The 18,591-nt window shown below is 46.0% G+C and overlaps 4 protein-coding genes across 4 annotated transcripts; 2 read left to right on the top strand and 2 right to left on the bottom strand.

Annotated features, from left to right (window-relative positions):
• Positions 1-3,112: 3,112 nt before the first annotated feature.
• LOC136556983 (histone H4) lies at positions 3,113-3,525 on the top strand. The gene has a single exon (XM_066550480.1). The coding sequence runs from the start codon at positions 3,116-3,118 to the stop codon at positions 3,425-3,427; it is 312 nt and encodes a 103-aa protein (XP_066406577.1). The 5' UTR covers positions 3,113-3,115; the 3' UTR covers positions 3,428-3,525.
• An 864-nt stretch (positions 3,526-4,389) lies between these two features.
• LOC136556908 (histone H3) lies at positions 4,390-4,849 on the bottom strand. Its single transcript, XM_066550342.1, has one exon. It carries the CDS (start codon positions 4,847-4,849, stop codon positions 4,439-4,441), a length of 411 nt encoding a protein of 136 aa, XP_066406439.1. The 3' UTR covers positions 4,390-4,438.
• A 944-nt stretch (positions 4,850-5,793) lies between these two features.
• Positions 5,794-6,253, top strand: LOC136556905 (histone H3). The gene has a single exon (XM_066550338.1). It carries the CDS (start codon positions 5,794-5,796, stop codon positions 6,202-6,204), a length of 411 nt encoding a protein of 136 aa, XP_066406435.1. The 3' UTR covers positions 6,205-6,253.
• Positions 6,254-7,165: 912 nt separating this feature from the next.
• LOC136556960 (histone H4) lies at positions 7,166-7,531 on the bottom strand. Its single transcript, XM_066550413.1, has one exon. It carries the CDS (start codon positions 7,525-7,527, stop codon positions 7,216-7,218), a length of 312 nt encoding a protein of 103 aa, XP_066406510.1. The 5' UTR covers positions 7,528-7,531; the 3' UTR covers positions 7,166-7,215.
• Positions 7,532-18,591: the final 11,060 nt, after the last annotated feature.

The following is an 18,591-nucleotide window of genomic DNA, read 5'->3' on the forward strand; positions in this document are numbered from 1 at the left end:
ATAAGCAGTAGGAAAGAGGACATCCGTATCACATGGTACCTTAGCTGCATCATTGGGTTGCAATGCACCTTCACATTCTAAAGAGCCTGGTAAAAAAATAAAAATCTGAAGCCCAACCAAGGTTACTTAAATGCTATGGATCACAGTTATGTTTGGGGATAACTCAGTGATGTCAGTCTGGATCAAAAGACTTAAAACTGCATGGTGAAATATTCAAAGAGCTTTTCTAGCCCTTTTCATCTATATTGCTTGCAATGCTAGGAAAAAGGTACCTATTAAGCAGCTCTTACATTTCTTTAGGGTGCATATTATTGCACCTATTATGGCAGTTGCAGCAGATACAGATATGGAATTAAATTGCCACTAAAGCTCTCTAGAAAATTATTAGCAGCTTTGAAGTTGGTTATAATCCACTGATGCAATGACTTTTTTTAATAACTATGTACCCTCTTGTGCAGTCATGGTGAGATGTTGCCTTATTGTAATAAACAAATGCAATTTCCTCATTATATTTTAATGAGGAGCTAGGGCAACTGTCCTAATTAATGCACACTTGAAAAGCTAAAGATTTTTAATTTTTTTTTAACCAGGCTGAGTTTTGCAAAGGTTTCCCTTCTCATTTAACCCCTGGTGCCATGTGCCCAAATTCATGAGGAAAATATTGTATCTATAACATGCGGATTGGACACTAAACTTTGATTTTAAAAAAAATTATCTCAAATAAACAGTAGAAATAACTTTATTAGAAATTTTATCGAGCAGCAAAAATGTCTTTTTTCTCTTTCAAAATTATTTTTGCCTGAGAAAATGCTCTGATCCATAAAAGAACTGAATATATCCCTAACAGACACACCTGTGAAATGAGTCTGTGCACACTTGCAGCAACGCATAGGCAAGGCAGCCTTCCAGAAGGTATGGTGTTAAATTGTATCTAATGTGCTACACTTACTGAGGAAAGGGGTTTGCAGCTGTTTTATTTACTTTAGACTGCTGGTCTCAGCCTCTCCACCACCCATCTCTGGCAGAGATGAAAGGGGATTTTCCAAGTCTTGCAATGGTTATATTGCTGGAAGGAAAAGTTATGCTGGGATCCTTACTCTGCATTTAGGAAGCTTTAGGAATAAATTATTATTTTGACATACCAAAAGATTTTGCATAATTTCTTTCAGGTTTCTTAAGTAGTCAGAAAGCTGTTTCTAATTGCCTCAGGAAACATAGCTAGGCACAGATTTTCAGATATAAAGAACAACGCAGACTTTGTGGAGCCAAACGGGAATGTTGGGCACCAGCCTGGCAGGGCCACTACTGACAAATCTCCCAGTTAGTCTATAAAGGGTCTAACTTCATTCTGTTGAGCCAAAAAAGCAAACCTAATCCCAATTAAAGATATATTTTCCTCCTTATACTGTATATATCAGTAGCAAATCTTTAAATTTGAAAGAAAAAGGAACTCATGGTGATACTTATAAAAAGATTTGTACCTTTTTGTCACCTGTAACTGAATGCATGACTATCTCAATTGCATTTCCCCCTGAATTTAGGGAATATTTGATTCCCAGAAATATTTTGGAGACGTTGCTGAGGTTCTCTACATTATGTTAAGGAATAAACGTAAATAAATAACTGCACCATTTCTAAAGATATGAAAATTTTTATAGCAGTAGGCATGTTTAAAGGACATAAAATACTAAAGATGTAAGAATTGGCAAGCACCTTGGGCATATCAGTTCTGTGCGAGTAATATTTAAAATCTTTACAGACTTAATTTAGAAATACAGTCTCATGACTGTAATATTTTAAATCTTAAGATTTAATTTAGAAATACAGTCTCATAACTCTCTCGGTATTTATTCATTCACTTCACAAATACAGTCCAACATACAGTCAGCAGCATGTATGACCTGTTTTCTGCAAAAGCGTGAAACACATGGGAAAAAAAATCCGGATTCCACATTGAAATTAAAATTGCTTGGCTAGTGTTCATCCTGCAGATGTCATACAGACAGTTGTTTGTGATGTCCGTAATGCTCTCTTTCGCTTGCGAGGTCTCGGTGTACGGCAGAGAATGCTCCTTCCCGAGGCCAGCGGCTGCCGGGGGCGAGCGCGGAGCCTGCGGCCAGCGCTGCGGGGGCTGGGCCGGGCAGGAAGGACGGTCCCTCCCTCAAACAGCCCCTCCGAGCTGCCTCCGGGGAGTCCCTGCTCTAAACGCTCCCGCTGCAGTCCCTCGCTGACCCTTCCTCCCGAGGCCGGCCAGGGGCTCGCTCCCGGCTCCCCTCGCACCGACTGGCGGTGGCTCCGCGCCCAGCCCCGCACGGAGCAGGGGGCGGCTGTGGGAGTGTCCGGGGAGACAAAACAACCGGGAAGCCGCCATGGCCGAGCCGAACAAAGACAGCGCGGCCCGGGAAGGCGGCTCCGTGGGGCTCCCCGCGAGCGGGAGGCGGAGGAGCGGCGGGGGGAGGCGGGAGCGCCGGGCGAGGCCCCGCATTGGTCGGATTTTGCCGCAGACCCGCGGGGACGGACGGGGAAGGGGCGCCGCAGCCCGAAATGCGGGCCGGGGGTGGCAGGCCCCGCTCCTGCTGCTGAGGGAGAGGCAGAGGTGCCGTGGAACTGCCAGCAGCTCAGGGGGCAGCGCGGCGGGACGGGAGAGCAGCAGAGGGACGCGGGGGCTGCCGGTGGGCAGAGACAATGAAGTGCGGCCCGACATTGACTCGGCTCGTTAGAACTCCGTGCTAAAAAGGGGAATATTGTACGTTCAATCCCTGTATGAGCCACCGGCTTAAGAGTCGGGCTGGATGATCTTTGTGGGTCCCTTCCCCTCTCAGAGTATTCCGTGATTCCCGGGCTGCTGAAAGCACGGGACGAGGCCGGGCCCGCTCAGGAGAGGCGGAGCCGCGCGCAGCCGAGGGACGCGGCCCCCAAAGCGCTGCGGCCGCGTCGCGCGGCGGGCCCGAGCGGAGCCGCGCGGGGAGGGGGGAGAAGAGAGGCGTGGGGCGGGGACTGGGCAGCAGACCACGCCTCCCTCTCTGCAGTCCTCAACCAGGTCGGACCGCCGCCCATATAGAGCCGCGCGGGGCCTTCCCCAGCTCATTGCTCTCGCTGTTGTGAGCTTGTGACCATGTCTGGCCGGGGCAAGGGCGGTAAGGGGCTCGGCAAGGGCGGCGCCAAGCGCCACCGCAAGGTGCTGCGCGACAACATCCAGGGCATCACCAAGCCGGCCATCCGCCGCCTGGCTCGGCGCGGCGGCGTCAAGCGCATCTCGGGGCTCATCTACGAGGAGACGCGCGGTGTGCTCAAGGTGTTCCTGGAGAACGTCATCCGCGACGCCGTCACCTACACGGAGCACGCCAAGAGGAAGACGGTCACGGCCATGGATGTGGTCTACGCCCTCAAGCGCCAGGGTCGTACTCTCTACGGCTTCGGCGGCTAAACTCGCTTCCTGTAATAGCCTAGCGCTTCTACAACACAAAGGCTCTTTTCAGAGCCACCCACAAATCTCAGAAAAAGAGCTTTAAATCGCTTCTTCAATAGCGTTACGTTAGTTGTGGGGTTGGAGGGAACGGGGGAATGGGGTTTTGTTTTTCTCGGCTTCTCCAATTCCTACAATTGCTTAGCTTACTTTTCTGCTGTCTTGGGGGCAAAGTCTCGTAGTCGAGTAGGCGGGAATATCCTGATCGTTACTCGAGGAACGAAACGAGCGCCCAATGGGTCTAGTGCTTGACTGAGGGCGCTCACTACTGATAGAAAAATAACCTTCTGCAACTTGCATCCTTTTATTTCCCCCATTCTCTTACACGCCGACCACCACCCGCTCAACCCGCTCCCTCTTTCCAAAGGACAAGGGAAGCGACACACAGCCGAGAAAAAACAAAGTCGGGGGAAGGTCGGGGCCGGCCGCTGTTCCCATAGCCGCTGGCGCGGCACCGCTTTTATCGCCACCGCCTGCAAGGGCAAGGGAGGGAGCTCCTGAAATGGCGGCGCTCCTCTCTCTGCCATTCGGTGGGCGGGACGGAGCGGGAAGAAGAAACAGCCAAGAGCACCCCTTAGCGCCCTCCGGACTGCGCACCAAAGACGGGGCTGCGAGCCCCGTGCTCTAAAGCCCCCCCGCCCCGCTCCTGAGGCTGCCCCTTCTCTGGGCACCGCTCTCGCCTACACCCAGCACAGCACAGCCCCTCACAGCCCTCTCAGCCCCGCCGGCTTTAGACGGTCAACCCCACCATGACCGAAACACACGGGGCACAAGGGGAGGGCAGGGATGGACACTACGGAATGCTCCCACTCCCCCAGTTACCCCTTAATTGCCACTACACCCTGAGCAATAAAAAGCGCTTGGCACGGGCTGCCCCTGCCTGCACCGTAACACAGAGACAACAGCTCTCTCCAGTGACCTTGTGGTGGCTCTTAAAAGAGCCTTTCGGTTTGAGGGAGAAGGGCAGGGAGCTCAGGCGCGCTCTCCGCGGATGCGGCGGGCCAGCTGGATGTCCTTGGGCATGATGGTGACGCGCTTGGCGTGGATGGCGCACAGGTTGGTGTCCTCGAAGAGACCCACCAGGTAGGCCTCGCTGGCCTCCTGCAGCGCCATGACGGCCGAGCTCTGGAAGCGCAGGTCGGTCTTGAAGTCCTGCGCGATCTCGCGCACCAGCCGCTGGAAGGGCAGCTTGCGGATCAGCAGCTCCGTGGACTTCTGGTAGCGCCGGATCTCGCGCAGCGCCACCGTGCCGGGCCGGTAGCGGTGCGGCTTCTTGACGCCGCCCGTGGCCGGCGCGCTCTTGCGGGCAGCCTTGGTGGCCAGCTGCTTGCGGGGCGCCTTGCCGCCCGTCGACTTCCGCGCCGTCTGCTTCGTGCGCGCCATCGCTACCGACTCGACACTGTGCAGCAAGAGCGGCAGATAATCGAACAATGCATGAAAGAGCGCTCCCAGCTCGTATTTATATACGAGCGCTGCCTGTTGATTGGGCGATGGAAACAGCCGCGCTCAGGGGGAAGGTTTGAAAATCCCGCGTTAACCCCTTCCTGTGCTGAGCCTTGCTCTCAAATACCAAACCCAAAACTGCCTTTTTCCGTAGTCTTCCCTTTCTTCCGAGACGGCATGGTGCTTTTTAACCACTTCCTTTAATTAATTAAATTATTCTGCCACCTCAAGTGGGTAAAGATAAAATACCTCTTTCCCAACAATTGCCAAAACCTTGTTTGTGATCAGGTTTCCTTACTCATATTTTATTCTCTATTTAAACTGATTGCTTACATTTTGTCATCCCATATTCCTTTGCAAGTAGTAACAAAGGTATCAGGTGCTTTGCATGTATTCTGAATCTAATACTCTCCTGGTGGATTTTTTTTCGTTCTGATTATTTTTTATTTATTTGTTTGTTTGCTTGGGTTTTTTAATTTTTGTTTTGGGAGGTTTTTTCTGTTTCGTTTACTTGCTTATAAGTTTGTTTTGTTTGGTGTGTGGTTTGGGGGGATTGTAGTTCTCTTCAGGTAAAGCTTTACAAATACCTACATTTTATAAAACGCAAAGCCGTAAGTACTATTCGGAAAAAAATTTCGGGAAAAATATTAGAAATAGACATAAAGCAAGTATAACATCGATAGATGTTAATGCTTTTCTAGCAAAAAGGAAACAATAGAAGATTTGTTAGGAACTTCTGAGGCTCGGAGCGGCTTCTGTTGTAACCCAATTAAATTCCCCGCTATTTGACCAATCAAGGCGGGGAGGCGGGGCCGTCGTGCACTATAAAAGAGACAGGAGAGCGATTTGTGACCGTTTCAGATTGATCTCTGAGCGTTGCTGCGATGGCGCGCACGAAGCAGACGGCGCGGAAGTCGACGGGCGGCAAGGCGCCCCGCAAGCAGCTGGCCACCAAGGCTGCCCGCAAGAGCGCGCCGGCCACGGGCGGCGTCAAGAAGCCGCACCGCTACCGGCCCGGCACGGTGGCGCTGCGCGAGATCCGGCGCTACCAGAAGTCCACGGAGCTGCTGATCCGCAAGCTGCCCTTCCAGCGGCTGGTGCGCGAGATCGCGCAGGACTTCAAGACCGACCTGCGCTTCCAGAGCTCGGCCGTCATGGCGCTGCAGGAGGCCAGCGAGGCCTACCTGGTGGGTCTCTTCGAGGACACCAACCTGTGCGCCATCCACGCCAAGCGCGTCACCATCATGCCCAAGGACATCCAGCTGGCCCGCCGCATCCGCGGAGAGCGCGCCTGAGCTCCCTGCCCTTCTCCCTCAAACCGAAAGGCTCTTTTAAGAGCCACCACAAGGCCACTGGAGAGAGCTGTTGTCTCTGTGTTACGGTGCAGGCAGGGGCAGCCCGTGCCAAGCGCTTTTTATTGCTCAGGGTGTAGTGGCAATTAAGGGGTAACTGGGGGAGTGGGAGCATTCCGTAGTGTCCATCCCTGCCCTCCCCTTGTGCCCCGTGTGTTTCGGTCATGGTGGGGTTGACCGTCTAAAGCCGGCGGGGCTGAGAGGGCTGTGAGGGGCTGTGCTGTGCTGGGTGTAGGCGAGAGCGGTGCCCAGAGAAGGGGCAGCCTCAGGAGCGGGGCGGGGGGGCTTTAGAGCACGGGGCTCGCAGCCCCGTCTTTGGTGCGCAGTCCGGAGGGCGCTAAGGGGTGCTCTTGGCTGTTTCTTCTTCCCGCTCCGTCCCGCCCACCGAATGGCAGAGAGAGGAGCGCCGCCATTTCAGGAGCTCCCTCCCTTGCCCTTGCAGGCGGTGGCGATAAAAGCGGTGCCGCGCCAGCGGCTATGGGAACAGCGGCCGGCCCCGACCTTCCCCCGACTTTGTTTTTTCTCGGCTGTGTGTCGCTTCCCTTGTCCTTTGGAAAGAGGGAGCGGGTTGAGCGGGTGGTGGTCGGCGTGTAAGAGAATGGGGGAAATAAAAGGATGCAAGTTGCAGAAGGTTATTTTCTTACAGCAGTGAGCGCCCTCAGCCAAGTACTAAGACCCATTGGGCGCTCGTTTCGTTCCCCGAGTAACGATCAGGATATTCCCGCCTACTCGACTACGAGACTTTGCCCCCAAGACAGCAGAAAAGTAAGCTAAGCAATTGTGGGAAGTGGAGAAGCCGAGAAAAACAAAACCCCATTCCCCCGTTCCCTCCAACCCCACAACTAACGTAACGCTATTGAAGAAGCGATTTAAAGCTCTTTTTCTGAGATTTGTGGGTGGCTCTGAAAAGAGCCTTTGTGTTGTAGAAGCGCTAAGCTATTACAGGAAGCGAGTTTAGCCGCCGAAGCCGTAGAGAGTGCGACCCTGGCGCTTGAGAGCGTAGACCACGTCCATGGCCGTGACCGTCTTCCTCTTGGCGTGCTCCGTGTAGGTGACGGCGTCGCGGATGACGTTCTCCAGGAACACCTTGAGCACACCGCGCGTCTCCTCGTAGATGAGCCCCGAGATGCGCTTGACGCCGCCGCGCCGAGCCAGGCGGCGGATGGCCGGCTTGGTGATGCCCTGGATGTTGTCGCGCAGCACCTTGCGGTGGCGCTTAGCGCCGCCCTTGCCGAGCCCCTTGCCGCCCTTGCCTCGACCAGACATGGTCACACGCTCACAACAGCGAAAGCAATGAGCTGGGGACGGCCCCGCGCGGCTCTATATGGGCGGCGGTCCGACCTGGTTGAGGACTGCAGAGGGGCCGAGCCGGGCCGGGCTCCGTGCGCGCCCCTCCCCCCGCGGGCCGGGCCTTTGCCGCCATCGCTCCCGGCTCGGGCCCGGCCCCGCCCCCGGAGCCCGAACCCGGCGGGGCCCGGGGCGGATCCCTGCCGGGCTCTCCCCGTGCCCGCCGCGCTCCGCCCGAGGGCTCTCGGTGCCGGTACGGAGCGGGGCCCCGCCGGCCGCGGGACTGCAGCTCAGCCCGGCCAATGGCGGCAGAGCCGCGTCCCGCCCGCGCTGCGCCGCCGCCAGCGAGCCGTGCCCGAAAAAGGGCCCGGCCAGGCAGGGGAGAGAGTGGGCGCTGCGGTACCGCTTCTACGGTAAATGAACCCTTTTCTGCCGAAGACTGGGTAATTTGCTGCAATTTTTCTTTTTTTCCCCCTTTGAGTGAGACTTTTGTTTTTGGTGCCTTGTAAGGAAGCCTTGCGTGTCCCACAGCTCTGACTTAATAATCGCATGGCTTTGTTGTGTTTATGGGACTGACGAGCTAATGAAGGAACTGATTTTTGTCTCTTACTGAGGTACCCATGAAAAAAATCTGCATTATGTCTGTGCTTTTAAAGATGTCTTAAGTGTTGGATAATTGTCATGGTCCTATTCTTAATTGAAACATAATAAAGCATTACTTTTTTAATTTCCTTCATCACAATTTATTACTTTTTGAACACAAAAAGCGGTCTGGAGGTGTTATTCTTTGCTGGTTTGTCTGTTGGCTGCACGAGTCCATTCTGCTGAAGTGACTCTTAAAAGGCTTCAAGCTTTGCATGTACACACCTACTTTTACTTTTTCTAAAATATTATTTAAATTTACTATGCATATATATTTGAGGTATTTTTACTTTGTTCTGGAAGGATTGTCAAATAAATGCTATCCCATTCAGTGTCTATATACCATCTTTCTTGGCAGGAGTTATCCTGTGGGAATTATACCTGTGTGCAGTGCACAGGTTTGTGGGTTTTTCACTGGTCAGCTATTTCTCAACTTGTTTAATCCTCACCCTCTTCTCCCTATTTCCAATGGGTGCCTATTACTAAACAATGCTTCTTGAATGTGAAAAGGTTTTGCTTGGTAATTTTGCACATTTTTGCATTTGAGCCATCACTATTTTGTTGGTTTTGTTTGTCCTTTTTCACCACCTTTTCTCAAAAATTCTCTTTCTCAGGAGAGATGACAATGGGGACTTTTCTCTCTCTGTAGACCTTTTGTATGTATGTTATTTAATACAGATTATGCTTGGCCACCACCCTGATATGTATTTTCATTTACAGATAGCCAGACAGTGTTTACATCTGTTTATACCTATTAATGTAAAATTATTTGTTCTACAGATATAGGAAATACATATTTATCCTTGAATATCAACATTGATGATGCTTGTAGGACAGATGAAACTCTTCCAGTTGTCGTGGAAGCAAGCAAGAGCAATGCAGGCGCTCGCTCATTCCTCCACCAGCGGGACTGGGGAGAGAATCAAAAGAGTAAAAGCAAGAAAACTCATGGGTTGACAGTTTAATAGGGAAAGCAAAAGCTGCATTCACACACAAGAAAACCAAACCAAACCAAAGAATTAATTGACCCTTCCCATGGGCAGGGAGGTGTTCAGCCATCTCTGGGAGAGCACTGATCACTGAAATGCTTATTTGAGAAGATAAATGCCATCACTTCAAATGCCTTGCCCTTCCTTCTTCCTCCCCCAGCTTTACATTCTGAGCATCAAATGATAAGGTCTGGAACATCCCTTTGGGCAGCTGGCATTACCTGTCCTGGCTGTATCTTGTTACAATCTCCCAGGCATCCCCAACTCCTCACCCGTTGTGGCAGCATGAAAAGCACAAAAGGCCTTGGCTCTGTGTGAGCCCTGCTCAGCAACAACAGAATCATCACTATATTATCAACCTGGTGCTCAGCACAAATGCTAAACATAGCCCCATACAAACCACTGCAAAGAAAATTAACTCCAACCCAGCCAAAACCAACACATTTAGAATCACTGTCTTTGCACAGTATTTATCATTACACTTACTCAAGGAAAAAAACCCAATTATTTATACGCATTTTCTCCTGCTGTCACTGCATTTATGGGCTACAACATAGATAGAACTCAGTAAAACTTCTCCATAACTATAAAACATACTCTTCCCTGGCTATTCCTGCTCTCAGTATTTGATATCACATACCTTTTCCTTGGCAGTGGTGAGTGTGCCTTTCTCTCTATTTATCTATATTCAGATGACCTATTTTGGTCTCTTCAGGACTCCTGTAAGAATTACTTTTCCCTTTTCATGTGGCACATTTGGTTTTTAATCAGGTTTTTTTTGGTACATCTTCTCTGTAGCTTTTCTTTAATTTCATTTCAAATGTATAGGTGCTGATATTCTTGCAAATTATTCAAATAAAAATTTAATTTTATTTATGTGGTTTAATGAGCATAGTTATTCTGCCTTGCAAAATGCCCAGTTCACCTCCGTTGCCCAGTGTTAATTGGCATTTTGTTTAAAGTTGCAATCTCTTTTAGAATCCATTTCTTTATGCTTTTTAGTTCACTAGATCTCTTTGTGTGGTGCTTATTGTGCAGTTAATATTTATATTAATATTAATAAGCCTTTGCTTACTTTGAAGTAATATTTTCTTGATCTTCTCTGTACTAGACCACCTTAAATAATCAACTTTTTATCGTTATCCAGGGACCATTACTTTCTAAGCATTCTTAAGAAAAACTCTGAAGAACTACAACAGCTATCAGTGTAATTTGTTCCTAAGCAATACCTTAGTTTCAAATGAATAAACTCCACAGATTATTGAGTAATTTTTTATTATGGCAAATTTTACATATAGTCCTTGTGGATGTGACAGCAATATAAAAGTACATAGAATAGATTCATGCATTACAGTGTGCTTGGGTTATTTGAGGAAATATTCTATATTTCAAGGTTGTCCATGCAATGCTTACCCAAATTTATCTTTTCCACACCATGTAGCTTAATTTTCTTGTTTTTATTTTAACATACTTTATTTGTGTGTTACTTTTCTAAACTTCATGCCAGCATCTGTGGGTATAAAGTAAGTCTGTGAAGTATTGAAGTATTGAAGTATTAGGACACTTCCGAAGATAGCCAAATTAAACTGAAAGGAGGAGCAAATAACCTGTTTATTTTAATGTTATGAAAAAGAAAAAAGGAGTTCTAAGCAATCTGAATTCACTGAATTCTGAAATATCACTTCATTTCCTATATGACATCTTTTACTTTATGGCCAGTCTCATGTTTAATGGCCAGTGTTCATCCTTCACTCCTGGTGGTCCATCAACATGGATTATTTTTTTAGTCAAAACCAACAGGTGAGTATATGCACTACGAATTTCTATCTATCTATCTATCTATCTATCTATCTATCTATCTATCTATCTATCTATCTATCTATCTATCTCTTTTCTTGTTAATCAGGACAATAGGAGAAGAGCACAGGCAAAATCTTTTCCTGATCAGGCAGAGCGAGGTGGAAGAGCCTGAGTTGTGTCCCGTGGTATGGGCAGGCAGGCAGGGCACGCTGCAGTGCAGGACAGGTTGGGGATGGCAGGAATTACTGAGAGAGTGACTCCACTTCTTTGCTCACTCTAGGAGTGTCAGCAATTCAGCACTTCTCTTCCCCTCTGCATCTGCTTTCAATCTCTCATCCTGACATTCCTCCCAACACTCCTGTCCATCCCAAAAGACAACCATCCCCTTGAGGAGGCTGTTGAAACAATGTGATTTTCAAATTTGTTTTCTCTTTAATGATCTGCTTTTCTTTTCAGGAAAGCTGTTAGCTGAGCTGAAGGAGTTACTGATCTCTGAGTGGATCAGCCAGCACATGTAGTTTCACGTCCTTAGGAGAATTAATATTAACTTAGAAAGTCTCTGTGCTATGTTTTTTAAATCAGCTAAAAGTATCCTGATGGAAATACTGAAAATCAGAGATACAGATTTGGTTCATCCCCTAAAGCAAAAGCTTACGATAGTAATACTTTATTTAGATGAAACATTTCTGAGGGAAAGGAATAATCTTTTTTTGCATCATCTTCCTAGGGAGATGAGCATCCCAAAGCACTATCATATGAAATGTACAAGCCCAGCTAAAAATAGAGATGGATTTTTTTGCTGAGAGTGATGATCAACAGGACTGGATATTACAGAACTTGTCTAATTCCACTGAGAAGAAAAGAAAATAATTTTGAAAGCTGCAGCACAAGCAAAATTAAGGCTTTGTGCACTCTACTGCCATGGAGACTCCAAGCTGGCAATCCCTGCACAGCCCCTGTGGTTAACCCCACACAATAAAGGGGAATCACACCTTTTACACCTCAGTGTGCCTGAATTACTGCCAGACTCTCTGAAGCTTGGTCAGCTCCATCCTAATTTTCCTTCTCATTCACCTGGGCTAATCTGATGAGCCTGGGTCAGGGACACATCCCTCCGGATGTCCAGAGTTGCTGAGAACCCTCTTGGGGGGCTCGGAAGTCCTGGAATGTTGCCAGGAGTGCCTGGCGGCTTGACTTTGATCTTTCTAGAGATTTTCCACCTGTGTATGAGGACATGAGAGCCACACGAGTTTGAATGGTGCAGGAATGATGTATTTACAGGGTGAAAATATAGATTTTGGGGTTTTTGGTATAGGGGCTATGGAGACAAGATGGAGGAATCAGGGCGTGTCTCGTCCTTCTTTCTTCTTCTTGTCATCCATTTTCTGCTGTGATGTTGGCACTTGGGGATTGGTTTAGAGTAAAAGTGCACTGTCTAACACAGGTGATGGGAATTGGGAATTAAAAGTAAATATGATATATGTAGTTTGTAGTATATAAAGATGACACCACCTCAGGGGCAGTCAGAGTGCCTTTGGCTGCCTTGCTGTTCAGATCTCGGCTGGGCAGAAAGAAAATTTTGTAGATAAGAAATAATAAACAACCTGAAGACTGAAAAGTGAAGAGTCCAGACTCATTCTTCGGAGCACGGGCTGCCTCAGAACCATCCCACGCATCTCGGGCAGAGACAGACAGCCGCCCTGAGAAGGGACTGAGTGCCCCTGTGGGTCTGTCTGTCTGTCTGCTGGGGGCACAGAGGATTTCCTCCTGGCTGTGCCTCAGGCTACCCCGGTTACCTGCAGGTGTGTGCCCAAGGCCAGAGCTGATACACCCAGAGCTGCACTCCTCCAGCTGGAAGCTGGACACCAGCATGGATCATGGCAGCTCCTGTCCACCCACAGTGGAGTCCATCTCTGACAGAGCATTAAAATTTACATTTAAATAATACATGTGGGTTTTACATATTACAAGGCAATAACATTTTTTACTCTTGTTCATTTTTCTATGTCGGTATAGTAATTAAATATTGATCTTATTAACACTATCCACTGCTCATTCTATTCTGTATGAACTCCTTGTGGCTACAAGGTCCTTTGGCAATCAGCAGTCTACACACACATGGGGATTAGAAACTAATGGGAGCTTCACTGCCTATAGACAGGGACTTGGACTTCTGGATCATAATGGTTTGGGTGATCAAATGGCAAATCCAACCATTCTTTTAGTGAAGAACAAAATAAACCTTTGTTTTCCTGATGTGCAACAGGGAACTTGCCATGACCTGTATAGCATTAATATCTTGGGCTCTCCAGGTGTTTTGGGTGTCATTAAATAACAATAGACTTCAGAATTTTCATTTATTTACTTTTTTCCAACTATAGTTTCCAATTTCACGGCCTGTCCTCCCCTTGTGCCTGATTCCTAACTCACTCTTCAGAGCTGTCTCACCACCATTTTCCACCTTTACTGCACCTTCCAGTTTGATCCTAATAAAAAAAATCCTCCCATATTTGAGAACCACAAATAAATTAAACAAATGTGTTCAATGCTCAGAAGCACTACAATGAAAGTTACCTGAATGTCTAGAATCAGCAGAAAAGGAAAAGAGAATAAAACAGAATTTTTAATCTTTGTACCATTGTAGCATTGTGTGAAATAGTTTCACCCAGCACAGTGTGCACATTTCTGGCCTCTAAATAAATAAACTATTGTAAGAGGTAAAGAAATTTCTGAGAAAAGTGATAAAGCTGATTCAATGCTTAAAATGGCTTTTCTACTAAGCATACTAGGACACCTTCAGAACAATCACCACTGACTGAAGATGTTCTTGCTTATGTTTACTACCTAGGAGGTCAATGGTTAAATCTATCAAACTTAGTGAAGTCTAATCTAATAATAAACTTAGTTACAACCAAAGGGTTACTGATATCAGAAATGCTGTCTAAATTTCATAGGAGGGTTTTTTTCTTAAAAGTAAATAGATCCTTACTCTATAGGCTTTTTTCAAATCAGAGAGAAGAGAGAAAGATGATGTGTGGAAAGAAGAAATTGGTACCATCTCTCTCCTTACAGAAATCAATTCTGCATTACACAGCTGCTTGCACAAGCCTTAACACTGGTGGTAAATAGCTCATAAACTGATCCATTTAATTACATGCATGTCCTTAGGATCAAGTTTTATTTTTCCATAAGGTAAAAAACCAAAACCAAAAACAAATCCCCTCCCCCAAAAAATACCAGTCCCAAACAAAAAACTGATTCTACCCTTTCCTGCTCCCTCCCCAACCCTGGCCAAAACACAAAACCAAACCAACAAACAAAAAACTCACCCTCCAAAAAGCTCCTATTTGAGTGCTTAACTACTGCTTTTCCTTGGGCTTCCAGGCTGCTAGCACCCTGGTTTGTGCTGGTATTCCCATGAGTCCCTCAGAAAATACTTGTGAAGGCAGTAGAGGAATCCCATGACAGGAAAAACCTGTAGCTTCTACAGGAAGAGGACTTGCTTTCTATTTGAAAAGAGAAAAGAGGGATCATTTGCATGCAGAGTGCAGAGGCCTGAAACAATCAACCTCTCCAAGATGTGATACGCAGAGGTGCCTCCTGGAGAGGAAAAAAGGTTTGTTTGCATCAGCCCTGTTACCACGGCAGGGTTGTTTCTGTACCTGCAGCCATGCATTGAGTGTTCTAGGACAGAATGAGCAAGGGGAAGGATGCAATGATCAGGAGCTCCTGATAGAAGTATTTTATCATGTAGGATGGTCCATTGCTCTCAGCTTTGAAGCCTGCAGAGCCAAAATAATATTTTCTAACACAGCAAGCTGGAACATCCCACCTGCTCCTTGGGTTGTTTTGGTTTTGTGGTGGGTTGTTTAGGGTTTTATTTGTTTGTTTCTGTTTGTTTGTTGGGTTTTTTTCCCCCCTTAGGCCGGGCAGCAGCCACGGTATAAATAAACGGCAGTCAAAAACCGCAGAGTACAGGTTGACAAAAGGAGCCCTAGAAGCATTCAAAACACAGGCTGGTTTTACCAGCAGGCAGGGCGAGATGCTCGTCACTCATCGCGGTGTCCTCTGGCGGATCCATCGTCACTGGCTGCGGATTAAGGAAAGGAAAAGGACTCGGGGGCGCGGCGGGGGCAGGGAAGGCAGCGCAGGGAATGGAGGGGAGGGATGGCGGAGGGAGGGGAGGAGGAGCGAGGGAGGGAGGGAGGGAGGGAGGGAGGGAAGCTTCTTCCCGGGCAGGATTGGCTGGAAATTGCTGCAGCCCAGGCGGGTGGTGCCTGCGGCCCCCGCTCCCGCCAGGCTGCCGAGCCGGGCCGAGCTCAGCTCAACCCAGCCGGGCCCAGCCGAGCCGAGCCGGGACACGGCCCCGGGGGAGCGCCCCAGAGCCATGGAGCCTCCCCTTCCCTGAGCCGTGCCACGGGAACGACGGGCATGTCACTGAGGCAAAGGGAAAGGCGCACATGGGTCAGCCTCACGGCAATCCGCTTTCCTGTTGGTATCAGATATATTGTATCTGACATCTATATTTTATATATATATTATATATACATATCTAAAATATATACTATATATATATATTTATATATATACCCAGACACACATACAGACTCGAAGCATTTCTGTGACCTGCAGACGCAGTTTGCTGCCACTGCGTGTCTACAGCAGTAGAAGCTGCAGGTGGCTTCCACTTCCACACAAACGTCCTGACCGTCAGCATCAATGACTTCCAAAATGTGTGTATGGAGAAATGCGAATTTCTTACATGTTTTCCAAAGTCTAGACTGATCTTGTACTATGCATTTTAGAGAAATAAACAGTAACTTATTCTTTAAAAAATACTTTTGGTGTCTAAGCAGGTCTGAGTTTAAGAAAAGTAAATTACTAATGGTATTATTCAAATTATTTATACAGAATACCACCAGATTTGTAAGATGTTCCAACTGTATTTTAATTTGGTTTGCTATATAAGATTGCAGAAAGATACTAAAGAAACTAAAAATTTCAGTGAAGGAATTTGAGAGCAATTTAATAAAACCTTATAAAAGCTTAACCATTGCATAGACTATGTGATGCAAATGTTCATTTAAGTTTCACAAGGAAGAGCCCAGAGCATCGTGGGGATAGCCTTGGTATCAGATAATTAATTCCAGTCCATTCACGTTTGGTCTAGATAAACACTCTAGCTTGCCTACATTATTGATAAAATTTCTCACCTAAAGCAAATTCTCATGAAACAAACAAACAAACAAAAAATTAAAATCAGATCATCCACTAAGACTTTGGAAGACTGCTTACTATCAAGGGAGTTGGAACACTATTCCTACCCTGTCCTCAATCAGGTCTCTATACAAAAATCAAGCATTGACAGTCTTTTTATAAAACAAATTAAAAAACCCAAACAAAAAGCCTCAAAACCAAACCAAAAAACAAGACCAAAACAATGTGGATAAGATTTTTGGAAGGAAATTAATATCCAAGGACTTTTTCTGGCACTCTATGGTTACTAAGACAAAGCCAAAAAGTAAATGTTCTTTTATAGCATCACATTTTTAAAATATTATTCTCAGCATCCTTTTAAATGTTTATGCAACTGAGCATAGTTTCATTTTGTTGGGGTTTTTTAATTTCTTTTTAGTATTGTCCTGCACATTATCTCTCCCTGCTTTATGGAAAAACAAGAAACTATTGGATAACTACAAGTTAAGTAACATTTACGTGGGAGCAAGCAATCAGAGAGATTGCCCTACCTATGTTATGGTTAGCACTTTACAGCATAAGGATATATTGTGTGGACCTAAAGTTCAAAAGTAAATTAGGGTCATATGATATTAATTGTTTATTTCATGATCAAAAGCATCTGTGATGCACTGTTCTTAAATCCAAAGCCTTCCTCCTTTTTGAGAATTTAGGTTGGCTGGATAGATGAAACGATATTTGTGAAGGGAAATTCCACATCTGCAATAAAATAAAATATTGTGCTTTTAAAAAAACCACTACTTTTAACTCCCATTTGTCCCATACTCAAAGAGGTCATATAATACATTTCTCTCCTCTACTTCAATATATAAAAACCTTTTATATATTGAAATAGCCTTTCATTTAACTGTGGTATGCAGACAGAAATTGTGTGCATTTATAACAAGCAGTTACCCGAGGCAGAAGAACATATTGCCCTTCTACATTAGTTGTGAATTATTGATCAGGAGAAACTCAAATATGCAGCAATTGTATGAAAACATTCCAGGCATAATTTAGCTGAAGAAAAGGAGGAGTTAGCATACAGAACTCATCAAATCTCCTCTACTAACAAAAGTATACTTAAACCCATCATGAAAATCCTGTTGGTGGCATAGAGAATGCCATGATATTTTAAAATCTCTGTACAAGGAAAGCCAGCCCATTACATGAGCTGTCTCAAGGAGGAAACATGGCTAGAAAATTGTGAACTTAATGGGTTACAATACTGACTTAACAATTGTCTAGTGAGGAACATGATAAAAAAAAACAAAACAAACACTTCATGCTAGAATACAACCTACCCATATCTTATTTGAAAACTATTAAAATACATTTTTCTAATTATTTTGAAAACATCAGCGGGGGGGAGGGAGAGAGGAAATAAGAAATAAACCAAACAAAACCAAAACATGCAATTTCCAAGAGAAGCAAAACATAAATACTGAAGTGTCTGAGAAGGAAATATGAATATTGCTCTTGAAAAGAAATGCTCCCTCCTCACACCCTGTGTTCAAGGGCAAAAATGAAACCCGGGAGGCCTCTGTTTCAGGATTTTCAAATGGCCCAATCAGAACCTTGTACAAATCAATTCCCTTCTCTAGGCCCACGTAATCTCTTCCTTCTCTACTAAATGTACACCAATGGAAGCTTATTTTGCCAAATATGCAAAATAGAGCAGAATTGCAATTGTGAAACAAGCAAAAAAAAAATCCTGAAACGTTTTAAACTTAATTCTAGCCTAATTCTAGCCTCAAATTTCAGAATGGTTACCAATAAAGTCCTGCAGTTCCTGCTGTGTCAAAGTCCAGCTCTGAATGGTAGATTATTAATATCTAATGCAATTTCTTCCAGCAGAACAAAGATGATTTTAAAAAAGAGGAGGGGAAAAAAAAGTCTTCTGTCTATTTTGGGAAAAAAAAAAAATCCAAAATAACAAACATGGAAAAAAACACCAAAAAAAATTTTAAAAAAGAAAAAAAACAACCAAAACAAGAACAACAACAACAACAACAACAAAAAAAAACACCAAACAAAGGAAAATAACTCAACCTTTGAAAATTGTTTAAGAATCATATACCGCTTAGAAACAGACCCACGATTCTTATCTTGTTTCTAAGCAAGATTTCAGCCGGGCACTCCCACGTTATCTCCCTCTGCCTGAAAAACATTTTCCATTAACACAACGCCCCAGTGACTCACTCCTCCGCCTCCTGAGGCACAACACCGAGGGAAAAAAAAAAAAAAAAAAAAAAAAAAAAAAAAAAAAAAGCAGAGTTTTCCTCGCCCTACTTCTCAAGGGACGATTTAAAGAACAAAGAACAAAGAAAACCCCCTCCCCAGGCCCTGAGCAGCCTCATTCAGAGGCTCCCGGCGC

Source organism: Molothrus aeneus, chromosome 5, assembly GCF_037042795.1.
Source record: "Molothrus aeneus isolate 106 chromosome 5, BPBGC_Maene_1.0, whole genome shotgun sequence".
NCBI lineage: Eukaryota > Metazoa > Chordata > Aves > Passeriformes > Icteridae > Molothrus > Molothrus aeneus.

Bases quoted from the DNA above. Each gene is read 5' to 3' on its own strand.
- LOC136556983 (XM_066550480.1), top strand. From the start codon at position 3,116: ATGTCTGGCCGGGGCAAGGGCGGTAAGGGGCTCGGCAAGGGCGGCGCC.
- LOC136556905 (XM_066550338.1), top strand. From the start codon at position 5,794: ATGGCGCGCACGAAGCAGACGGCGCGGAAGTCGACGGGCGGCAAGGCG.
- LOC136556960 (XM_066550413.1), bottom strand. From the start codon at position 7,527: ATGTCTGGTCGAGGCAAGGGCGGCAAGGGGCTCGGCAAGGGCGGCGCT.
- LOC136556908 (XM_066550342.1), bottom strand. From the start codon at position 4,849: ATGGCGCGCACGAAGCAGACGGCGCGGAAGTCGACGGGCGGCAAGGCG.